At 25.8% G+C, this 12,502-nt stretch overlaps 1 protein-coding gene across 1 annotated transcript in view; it reads right to left on the bottom strand.

The window, feature by feature from the left end:
• LOC145752075 (afadin-like) overlaps positions 1–12,502 on the bottom strand; it is a 25,919-nt gene extending 13,417 nt beyond the window's left edge. Inside the window, exons 1-20 of the mRNA XM_082568284.1 lie at positions 12,277–12,502; positions 11,295–11,493; positions 10,694–10,803; positions 9,601–9,759; positions 8,488–8,605; positions 7,465–7,622; positions 6,921–7,041; positions 5,629–5,765; positions 5,204–5,336; positions 4,859–5,016; positions 4,350–4,490; positions 4,153–4,231; positions 3,993–4,081; positions 3,727–3,883; positions 3,420–3,595; positions 2,930–3,075; positions 2,376–2,512; positions 1,628–1,851; positions 701–943; positions 157–307 (exon numbers count right to left, since the gene is read on the bottom strand). Coding sequence (XP_082424410.1) covers positions 157–307; positions 701–943; positions 1,628–1,851; positions 2,376–2,512; positions 2,930–3,075; positions 3,420–3,595; positions 3,727–3,883; positions 3,993–4,081; positions 4,153–4,231; positions 4,350–4,490; positions 4,859–5,016; positions 5,204–5,336; positions 5,629–5,765; positions 6,921–7,041; positions 7,465–7,622; positions 8,488–8,605; positions 9,601–9,759; positions 10,694–10,803; positions 11,295–11,493; positions 12,277–12,372 — 2,932 coding nt within the window. The 5' untranslated portion in view covers positions 12,373–12,502. The remainder of the gene's footprint in view (positions 1–156; positions 308–700; positions 944–1,627; positions 1,852–2,375; positions 2,513–2,929; positions 3,076–3,419; positions 3,596–3,726; positions 3,884–3,992; positions 4,082–4,152; positions 4,232–4,349; positions 4,491–4,858; positions 5,017–5,203; positions 5,337–5,628; positions 5,766–6,920; positions 7,042–7,464; positions 7,623–8,487; positions 8,606–9,600; positions 9,760–10,693; positions 10,804–11,294; positions 11,494–12,276) is intronic.

The raw sequence follows: 12,502 nt of genomic DNA, 5'->3' as shown, positions 1-12,502 counted from the left end.
CTTAGGTAAAAAATAAAAAACGAAATATATTAAAATTAATTCAATAAAAACAAATTAAAGAAAGAATATAAAAATATTTAAAACAGACATTTATACAATTAAAAAAAAAAATTTTTTTCTTCATATTTTGAAAAATTTTTCATAACAATTTCCTACCATCTTGTTGATATGCATGAATGAACTCCGTGAGGCCAGAGGGAATTCCCCTAACTACATCACAGGAGTAACCATCCTCCGGAAGAAGAAAAGGAAGTTGTAGATCAGGATCTTCTTTTAGTCTCACATCTCGACCATCAGACCTTGTCAACTAAAAAAAACAAATTTATTATTTTTTTGAACATTTTTATATTTTTTAACTAAAATAAAATGTACTAAAACTAGTTTAAAATTCTAAACATTTTGCTTTAAGATCATCCTTAAAACAATTCTTAAAATAGTATTATTTATGTTTAAAGCATTTCAGTTAATTTTGTTGTGTATAAAATGACATAAAAATATCTAAGTAAAAGATTAAAATAAAAACAAAGTAAAATCAATTTTTGATAAGCAAGCTAAATAAGATTTAGACTTGGCCAGTTTCCGGCACATACTTCCATAAACAATCACAAAATATAACATAAAAATTTGAAATGGTTAACAAAAATCCATACAAAGCAAGATTAAATCTGGAAAAAATTAAAAAAAAGAAGTTGAAAAATACCTCATCAGCTGAACCCTCCGCCACAGTGACCACTTTATCGATAAGTTCCATTGAAATCAACCTCTCCCCCAGCTCAGTATGTGGTTGGTAGTTGCTCAACAGCGCCCTCAACTGGAGGGAGTTGAGTTTGAAACATGTACCACTGATGGCAGCAATGTCCTCAGCTGATTGTTTAGGAGCTTGGAGTAGATGAGTAGCTTGGGTGATTCGTGCTAAATGGCAGTCAGCTGCTAACTCCAATCCCTGTGGACAGTAAAAATATTTTGAATTGATAGAAGTGATATTTTTAGGACTTTTTTAATGGAATTTTAACAGACTTTTTTAACATTTTTTTATATATATAATTTATCCTCGATGTGGGAAAGTCGAATGCGCAACTTAAACATAGAGTAACATCAGTTACTCCGACCTTGTCTTAAGTTGCCTGTGGCAGTTTTGGATATTATAGATCATAATTGCCCGATAATTATGCTGCTGATTAAGTGCTGGCTCAGCAGGAGTTCATACCGTTTATACAGCCTTACTTGAGGGCGCTACAGCATGAGACCAGTGGGGATTAAACCCACAACCTCATGTGTGGTGTAGCAAGTGTTCTTACCACTACACCAAGCTGTAGGTACATAGAAATAGCCTTGTAATTATAACTTTTATTTGTGGTCAGATTGTAATCATAATTTTCCTGTGTTGTACTTTGCTACCCCTTAACCATTACATTTATGTTTGGCGAAATCTACAAAGGTTTTTATACTGCACAGTTTAGTGATATAAGACAAGCATCATATTCTAAAAAATTTACTATTTAGACAAGTTAAAAAACAGAATTGTGCCCAAAAAACTTTAATAATTCCGTAAATTGACATACATACCAACAGAACAACTTTACACTTTCATAACAAAACTTCCAACTTTTTAACATCAAATTCTTACTTGTTTTTCTGCCCAAGTTTCCACCAATGCCAACCTCGCCCGAATCCTTATTCCCCATTGCCTACAACATAGCACTCTAGCACTTTGTGTGGTGACTAATTTGTTAAACAACCACATGTTGATCGAGTGAAAGAGTTGGGAGAATAATTGGATGGTGAGAGCGGCATTGACACGACAACGACGAAGAAGTGACATCGCCGATGTTAACATATGCAAGATGTCATCTAAAGCAATCAAAAAAATTGCTTTTTAACTCGCTTTACAAAAAATTTGTTTGAAAATTAAGTTATCTAAAATTATTGGAATTAGTGAACGCTTTATGTATGTCCAATTTATAGGCATACAAAATAAAAAAAAATGCCATTTGTGGTGCGCAGGTGAATTCTTGGAGGCAAATTTGGTGGACAATATATGTACGTATGTCTTATTTATAGGTCTACAAAATAAATAAAACTGCCATTTGTGAGGTGAGAGTTAATTATCGAAGGCAATTATAAGTTGCAAGTTGCAACCATATTACAACAATTAAATTTCTGATCGTAGGGTGGCCTATTGACTAGTTACTCTAGATTTTTTTTTTAACATAATTTTAGGACAACTCTGAGTTACCATGACCCTGTATATTAGGTCAAAATTTTATTTTTACATTTAGTATTTTACAACCTAAGCTTTAAACAGTAAAGGTTAAAAAAAAGTTTTATAACAATTTTTTTTAAATTTCAGTAGCAAATAAAGTAGTTTAACTTACACATAGTAGGGTCTTCACTCCCTTGTTTCTGTTTCTTGAGATCAACAGCTCCCTCTCCCGGCAGGTCTTCATCAGATTCCGACAGAAAAGCTGGCATCAGAGCAAATAATGTTCTCTGCATGCATTGAACCAAGTGTCTGTAAAGCAAATAAAAATAAACAAAAAATTAAATAAATTAAAATAAACGATTTACAAATTTTGTTTGTAATAGAGTTTGGTAGACGATTACAATTAATAGACCTTCAAAAAAGGCTTTAAAAATAAAAAATAACTACATTTGTAGTGCATGAGTGAATTATTACTGGCAAATATTAGTTAAGATTTGTGACTATATTACTACAATTAAGTACCCTACTGTAGGGTGGGCTATCAACCAGATTTAGTTATAAAATCAAAAACATTCAAAATTTAACACTAAAAAAATTATATAAAGCAAAGGCATATTTAACTTTAAATAAGTAAAGTTTTTTTTCATTCTTACCCTAAATAATTCCCCTTTGTAATTATCAACCTCATAACAATAAAATGCAAGTTATAGAAAATGTTAATATTACCTGAAAGCAAGTTGAACAGTTTTAGCGAACGTATCCTGAGCTTCTCCAGTAATCAAACATAATTGTTGATCCTGTCGAACAAAGTTTAATAACTCAGAAGTATTCGCCATCCAGAAGGATAACTCACTCACTGATGTTCGATGAATCTAATATTGATAAAAAAAATAAATTAACCAAAATTTTTTTTTGAGTAGGCCTTTCGAAAACAAAAACCATAAATAAAACTTTAAAATTTATCTGGGCTAGAGCTTAATCAACTATGATAATTAAAAAAATTATAAAAAATTGATAAAATTGAAAAGAATTAAGTCTAACTTTATCATTTATAGGATGTAGGTGTATTTAAACTTAGTAAAATTTAAGAATCCTTGTTTAAAATCTTAACACTATCTTACTTAAAACAATAGTTTTTTTTTATTACATTTATAATACGAATTTAAAAAATTTAAAAAATACGAATTTTTAAGTAATATCTAAATTATAACTTTACCTGTATAGTTTGTTCTAGTAGATCAGTAACTGTGATCAAGAACTCATTAATAAAAGAAGTTTTATTTTCACTTAAAAGATCCCTTAATGCCAAGTATATAGAGTAAGCTGGTGATAATTTAAAGTGAAGAGAATGGCCGTTTACTGATAAAATTTCACTCAAAAAAGTTTCTTCAGCTAAAAATAATTAAAAATCAATTTTACTTTTAGTTTTTGAAAAATGAACTAATTAAGCAGTGGGGATCAAACCAAAGACCCAATGGTTATATGTATGACATCTTAAAATCTTTTTTAATTTTTTTATTTACCTTCAGGATTTATCTTTAGATAAGCTGGCAGAGTTGCATTGGGGTATTTACCCTCTGGGTATTTCCCCTCATGGTGATAGGGTGAAAGGTCGGATTGAGTTCCCGATGAGGTCGAATGAGGTCGTTGTTGTTGAGAAGAATATTGACGTTTCATTTCCTGAAGACAAACAAAAAAAAAATAAAAACAATTTTTTTTTTAAATGCAAAGATATTAATTTTTTTAGCTCAAAAAAATGTTTTTTTCTTTTTTTTGTTATTTTAATTACATTTTTAACCTGTTGTCTTTTTCCAGATCCTCTTTGTTCAAATTTGTTAATTGGAGACTGAGGATAATTATCAACTTTTTCAATCTTACCTAAGAATAAAAATGAAATTTATTAAAAAATATATTTGTTTTAAAAACTTAGTAAAAAATTAAATAATTACCAGTGTTTCCATGAGCTTTATTTTTCATGTGTTTTATTTGTGGAAACATGAATTTAATTTTCTTTCTAATTTCTGGAATCTAAGAACAAAGAAAATAAAAATTAAATTATATACAAACAAAGATTAAAAAACAATAATTAAAAAAAAAATGGTGAAAAAATAATTTCTTATTTTTAAAAATTAAAAAAATGTCTTGCCAGTAAATCTCTGTTAGGTTCACAAAACACGAGTTCTTTATTTCTTCCCAACCACACGATGTCAGCATGGGACAACATTGTTGTTTCCTCGATCACTCGATTGTCAACAAAGACCTCTCCACCCCCCTCATGTGGTGTAACCTGAGTGAAGAATAAATTTAATTGAAATCATTTTATATATAAATAGCGGTCAGTAATAAATTTTGTAAATTTTTACTTTTAGAATATAATAATTTGAAAATACTTCGCTTTTATTATAATAAATCAATAATTTGGATTTTTTTCTAACTGTTAAGCAAATTTTATATAAATCTAACATTTATTGCCATAGAATTAACCAAATAATCTGGTTTTTGGCTTAATAGAAGGTAAAGCCATAGCAAAATAATTGCAATTGCTATAATGTCAATGATGGGAATCAAACTCAGGGTTTTAGTAAAAAATGTGATGCCTAACTTTGCTATAGTGTTGGCAATAATACATCAATTAAATTTAAAATAAAAACTCACTGTTACAACAGAGTCCATGTTTGTTACCACACAATGTGCAGAAAGCAAACCAGGAACTGCCCGAAGTTCAATGAAAGGTCCATAGTTTGCACTTTTTCGGTTACTTCCAATCTCTGTGACATTTGGGGCGATATCATGAATGTGAAACTTGTCGCTTGCTAAAAAAAAATGACAAAGTTAAACTTCTTTAAAATCACTTAGTTATGTGTAAATATTGTAAATTAATTTATGTTTTTGCACAACTTTTCAATTCATATTTTAATTAGTACCAATTTTTAATTAAACAAACTTTACTAAATACTAAAGTTATAATTATATTATTTGTAAAACATAAATAAAAGTTACTTGTAGAAAATTCCACAAATTTAGGAACCACAGATTTTGGAATCACATTTTTTCTTGAATCTTGTTTCTCAGTTTCTGAAGTTGTTCGTTTACGTTGATCTTTTCGCTGAGGTTCTTTTTGTTTCAAAGAAGACTAAAAAAAGGTTAAAATTATAAAAAAAATTACATGTAACTAAATAAGATATAACAAAATTCTAAAAAATTCTAATAGTAAAACATAGTATAGATTATTATAAAAATTTAAGATTTGCAAAGTTTATTTAATAGAATAAAATCATGAATTAAACTTTTATTGTTAATAGCACAAGATCACTTTTGTTTAATGTTATTGCAAAAAGCTATTAAATAAGCCAAGTTTTATTTAATTTAAGTGCCGCAAATATAATTTTAAAGATATTTTTTAATTGATATTTTATTGAACTTACTTTTTTAGTCTCCTCAGGTTGTTTTTCATTTGAATTAATTGAAGTTGTTGATGTTTTTGGTGAAGTTTTATTTCTTGAGTTATTGTTGTTTGTTGACGATCTTTTGATGTTTTTACGAAGTTGAAACACAAGTGTGCCTGTTAAAATAAACATTTTATTTATTGATTAAACTTATACCTAAAAATAGTACAGTGGCAAAACTTTTTCTTTAAAAACTAAAATCAAAAAATATTATTAGTACATGTTTTTTTAATTGGCAAAAATTATTTTATTGGCAAAACTTATAACCGTAAATGTCTAATTCTGTTTTATAAATTTATAATTTAGACATATGTGACTATTTATTAGAAGTTTAAAGTCCTTTTAGAATGATATAAAAAATAATTCAATGACAAAATGTAAAATCATAACAAAGTTTCTAATTTATTTTTAAATGTAACAGTAAATATTTTAATGAACAATTTTCAGTAATTTTTTTGTATTCCACATATTTTAAATTTCTATGAAAAATATCAGGATTTCATCAAAAACAAGATGTAAAAATAGAAATGCCTAAATATTAATATTTATACAAACCGGTCCAAAAACTTGATATTTAAAAAGATTAATATAAAAATTAAACAAACCCATTCTATAAAGCTTTAAAGCCTAAGTATTTTAACCATATATTATAGCCTAAGGGAAGGTTGTTAAGTAATTAGTTTAACTTTAAGTTTACAATTTATTTTAATATTTCACTGATAATTAACACTTCTAATTAAGTGGCCATAAAATATTATATTTAAAATTATTACACTTAAATTTATTAATTAATTAAAGTGCTGTAATACCTAAATAATTTATAGAAATAATATGGGCAAAAAGTTATAGCGTTTTACTTAGTATAATCGAAAGTATAACCTTTTTTTCATCCTAATATTTTACAACGAAATATTTTTCCTTATATTCTAAATTGGTTTTAATATTAAACACTTACTAAACATTTTTTAACATTAACAACCAATAATTAAAATCAAATTAAATTATAAAATTGTTAGACTTTAACTAGTTTAATGATACAGGTAACTTAACAAAATAGTTATTATAAGTAAAGCCTAAGTTAACAATGATTAAAACACAAAAATAGATAAAAATGTAAACCAAAGTTAATCAAAAATACAAACAATTAAAAGGAACCCAGTATTTAAACATAGCTAAAACTTTAATTAACCTCTTGACCTTTAATGTGGTCTAATAGCAAGTTATCTAAAGTTTAACTTAATACACATGTTCAATTTTAATCAAGCTGTTACCTTGATGGGGCTGCCATTTTTGTTCAATATCAAGAGGGCACTCATTGGGTCCCAGTATTGTCTCTTTACCCCAACCCCCTTCCAGACATTCTTCAGGTTTGGAACCAGGAGGTAAAACCACCTAAAAAAAGTTTGTAAATATTTTATTAACTAAATTAAAAGGAAATTTTTTTATATATAGCCTATATATATATATGCATTAAGATATTCTTTCCCAAAAAATAAATGACCAAATCAAGATACAAAATATGTCAAATTTTCAGTTCTCCCAAAAAAAAATTAGAACCGTGAAAGTAACAATACAATATATATTAATTATCGCGATTATAAAATAATAATAATAACTTTTGATTCTAAAGATATATATATATATATAGCAATTATAGATTTAAGGTATATATGTAGGATATATTTGGGGTTAGGGTATATATATTAAAAAAAAATGCAAAAGTATTTAAGTTAATTTTAAAACCATGAAGTAAAAAAATGTTTTTGAAATACATTAACAAAAATTTAAATATGATCTTTAAAAATATTTTTTTACCTGGACAATGTCATAGTCTGACGTTTTATCTCGTCCGAGTGAATATTTGTCCAAAGTATCCCGTATAACAGTGTCCGTCTTGTCCGTTGGCAGAAGTAATAAAGTTTTGTACGGGATCTCGTGGTTGATGCTGTCTCCGTAAATCTTTAGCGTTTCCGCTAAATTATTCCAAAAATAATTAAACTGTCTTTATAAAATAAATTTTTTTGTTTAGCATTTTTTTCTGCTAAATTAATGTAAAAGGTAAACCAAATTAAATAAGAACAAAACATTAGCAAGAAATTAAAGTTTAATAAACCAATATATATAATAGAGCTTGGTGAATATAAATGTCCAATCAATAGTCCTACTAAATAAATAAATGTGCCATTTGTGGTGCGCAATAAAATTAGTGCAGGCAAAAATTATTTAAGATTTGTGTCTATATTACAACAATTAAAACCACAACCATAGAATGAGCTTTCGACTGGTATATACAAGATGTTATAAAATAGTAATATGAAACAAACAAATGTTTAACAAATCGAGTGATCTAATTAGAAGAAAATTTGTTAAATTTCGTTAAACTAGTTTGAATATGTTATAGAGTATGCTAACATGTTTACATTGCAATCTAGTACAAGGTATAAGTGGATTTAGTGGCTGCCAATAAGTTACCTCAACTAACAACTTAATAGAAGTGTAAGTTAAGTACTTTTAAATTATTGTAAATTTTTTAAAACTTATTTTAGAAAAAAAGTCTTTTAATATTATAAAAAAAATATTTTTAAGTTAAACACACAAATATAGTTTTTAATATATTTCATTTTTTAACTCATTTTACAAAAAGCCATTAAAGATAGAAAAAATTAAAAGTAAGCCAGATTTAAAACAAGTATTTATATTTTAAAAATGCAAGTTTGCACTATTTAAATATGTTTTTAAACTTGGGTTTTGATAAAAAACATATATAGTTTATTCCACAAAAATAAACAAATAAGTGTTTACCAACCAACCATAACCAAAACAAATAAAAGTTCTTACCCCCTCTCTTCTGTAGTTTTTGTTCTCTTCTTTTTTTCATGACAGCTTCAGGGTTCGAAACAGTTCTTGTAAAAGTTGATTCAGGGACCTGGTTGTATAACTGTTTGGCTGCAGACACCTGTTAAACAAATAGAATCATATCTTTTTCTCGATCTTACTATTTTAAATTGTTTGTCGTACCTGGAATAGTAGCAACAACTTATATAAAATAAAGCTTATAATATGTAAAATGTAAGTATGAATGTCTAATCTATAGGACTTTAAAATTAAAATAATGACAGTTGTGGCCTGTTATCAAATTATCACTGGCAAATATTATTTAAAAGTTGGAACCATATTACAAAAAATTAAAATGCGTCTCAAATAAAAAGCTTTTGACTATTATATAGAATACTAATATCTATTTTTATCAACAAAAAAATTTTTAACACAAAAAAAATACATCTTACAATAAATTAAATTACATGTTTTAAAATAAGAGCATAATTTTTTTTGTTTTTTTAAATAATTTTATTGGATATTTCTAAATAGTAACCAAAACTTCTAACATTCGTTAAAAATAATGTACTTAACAAAGTAACTTGTTTATTCTAATTAAATAATAATAATATTTGAATTTAAACTAAGTTGACCCCAAAAAAAACAATATTCGAAAACAACAAATAATAAAGTTATAAAGAAAATAGTTTTAAAGTACACACTTAAATAATAAATAATAGCTTTGAACAAACATTTAAATAAAATTGAATAAAATAACCTTTAAATAAAGTTCTCTGGTATTTCATAGACATTATTATGATAAGATCAGCATAAAAGAAATTAAATGTATATTCAACATAAAACAAATTTTATCAAAATAAAAAGCCTTAAAAAATTTATTTTGAATTAATTAACTGAAATTAAAAATAACTACCCAAAAAACTACTACTTATTTTAATAGATCTCTTTTAAAACTTTATATTTATTTTATAGGTCGAATTTGTATAAAACCCTATGCTTTATACAATCTTAACTAATGACATAAACTTTGCTATTATAAATTTTTTCTATTTTTTAAGAATGTTTATATATACTTTTCAATAACTTATTTTGTTTTAAGGGTATATCATTTACCTCTGCTGGTTTTTGCAATCCTTCTTTCTCATTCTTGATAATTTTCTCTTTTTCCTTTTTCTTTTTTTGTTTCTTTTCCTTCTTCGTCAAATTTCTTGTAAGTTTAAAACCCTTAATGGTGTCTTCACTCTCTTCGTACATCCCATTCCCTACTTGAAGCTGTGTGAAAATAAATACAATATAAATTAATAAGATTGGGTAAAAACACACTGTATAATTTGGGCAAAAAAAACGTTAAAAAAAAAATAAAAATAAAAAAAAAAATTTGTAAACACAACTTAGCAAAAAAATTTTAATTAGGCAAGTCATAGTTAGGTAAAAAATTAAGTAATTATAACAAATAATAACAAAAAAAATTAGTAAAAATACATCAAAAAATTGCAAAAAAATCCCTAATTAGACCAAGTCATCTTTAAGTAAAAAACCAATAACAAATAATAACAAATAAGCATTAGTTGTAACTTTACATTAAAGTAATCAAAACTCTTAAATGCATAATTAAACCTTAAAGTATAAAGGTAAAATATATTGATTATAAACACGTAAACATGGTCAATATAATCCATTAAATATATCCATGTTACATAAGAACCCTTATACAGGATTAAATATGGGATTATTACCACACACTAAGCATGTGAAAAATTTTTATTAGAGATTAGCCATTACTACATCAAAATACAAAAGTTTATATTATAAGATTTTTGAAGTAAATTAACAGAATTTAAAAATTGTGTTTATTTAAATTTATTTTAACGACTTTACAATATTTCAGTAAATTACAAAACTTAATTTTTATTATAAGATTTTTGTAACTAAAATAAAAATTTAAAAAGTTAATTTTAAATACTTCATAGTATTTAAGTAAATTTGTTAAAAAATTTGCTGGTCTTAAATTGCAAAACTTTTTAAAATAACTCTGTTAAATCATATATATATATGTGTATATATATATATATATACCCTTTTTACTAAAAACTATAGTTTGGCTTTACATTAGTAAAAAATTATATGAATCAAAATTCTAATTATTATATATATTTACCAGGTTTTGTTGTTTTAATTAGGTAAAATGAAATAACTTTGAACTCACCGGTCGTTTATCATCCTCATTCCTGAGTAGAAATCTTCCCTCCCTGTCATCTTTGATCCAGTTAAGTTGAACTAATAACGGCCTTTCCTCATCTTTTAGCTTCCGGCTTTCTATAACAAAATATTCATAAAGCCAAACAATGACCTTTACAATACACAACCCATCTTATTTCTATTTGAAGTTTTATAAAGACTAGAAATACCAACAATACACAAATATCAGCATTTTAAAACATAAAACATTTTACACAAACTAAAAAAATTACTTTAAATTTGCTTAGACTAAGCAATCTAACATTTATTTAAAACAAAAGGCTCTCATATCTAATAAAAACATAACAAAATTTTGCAAATTAAAAAATAGCCTTAAACTAAAATAGGCTACATACAATATATTTTTTTATATAAGTGTAAAAAAAATATGAAGTAAAATACACAAAGTAAATTTCCCACTATAAAAGATCACAGTATACAGTTTATAGTATGCAGTTTATAATTGCAGAAATATAGATTAGTTGCAACCATAATATGAAAATTAAAATGTCTGTAAAGCAGGCTTACAACTATAACACTTAATTAATTATAAAAAATTTTATACACACCTCCATCAACATGAACTTCATATAATCCATAATTTGGTTTCGTCAACATTCTCATGTCAGACCGAAACTTCTCAGCTAATGTTTCTATGACATCATAAGTGAATGCAGTGCTCGACACCCTCACACACTTGGTGGCGTACTTTGCATTGTTCGAGGAATCTTGGTGGTAGAATCTGATAACTCCATGAAATTCAAATTCCTAAAAAAATTTAAATTTGGTAGGAAAAAAGTTGTCAAAAATATAAAATAAAATGTTGTTCTAAAAAACTGTTCAAATTTTGTTTAAAAGAACAAAAACTATAGAAAAAAATAGGGTAAACACTTTTTTATTTGGGTTTTGGTTTGTTGAGTAGACACTTTTTTTACAAACAGAGCAATTTTAGTTGTGTTAAAAATAATTTTTTTAAACTTTACGCATATATTTTTACCGCAACTTTAACTTATCATACCACATACAATAACATTTTAATATAATTTAAGCAAAAAATAAAATTTTAATTTAAAAAATGTTACAATGACCTTCAATTTAAAAAATATTAAAACCACTTTGTATTATTCAAATTATAAAAAAAAATTGTTTAAAATTACGCGATAATTTAAATCACAAAGATCTCAAATTATAAATGACAGTTTAACAATGTTATTTTAGAAAGAAGGTGTCAATACAATAAGAGTTTAATTACTTCCTAATTACTAGAATATATTTCCTGTATCGGTTAGCCTTTATTTTATTAAATAAGTTTAAAAATTTAAAAAATGTTGTCTAACTTTATGATTTACATTCTTAAATCACAATTGAATTGTTAAAGTAATTGTTTATTGTAAATCATAATATTCCATTGTTATTCTTATATTACCCATTGTTTATAAACTTAACATAGTAATTATCTTTTGTTCTAACAATTAGACAATTAAAAAATATTCAAACAATGAATAACATTTAAAATATTTAGAAAAATTGTAATATTTGATTATGTATTACCTTATTTGGTTGACTTATTCCAAATAAATCCAAACGACTTTCATTCCAAGCCTTTATAGCGTTGTTAAGTCTAGCTTGCTCTTTATCCATTTTCATTTCACCTATTCTTAAATTTTGCGATAAATTTAAGCAATTTTCTTTCACTAATAATCCACTATACTTAGGTCACCATGCCCTGGAAGTTTTATAGCGTCTAAAAAGCCTTTTTAATAAAGAAACAACGATT

The sequence above is a fragment of the Corella eumyota genome, chromosome 1, assembly GCF_963082875.1.
Source record: "Corella eumyota chromosome 1, kaCorEumy4.1, whole genome shotgun sequence".
In the NCBI taxonomy this organism is placed as follows: Eukaryota; Metazoa; Chordata; class Ascidiacea; order Phlebobranchia; family Corellidae; genus Corella; species Corella eumyota.
The sequence above is the reverse complement of the archived record's forward strand: the minus strand, read 5'-3'. Positions and strand labels throughout refer to the sequence as shown.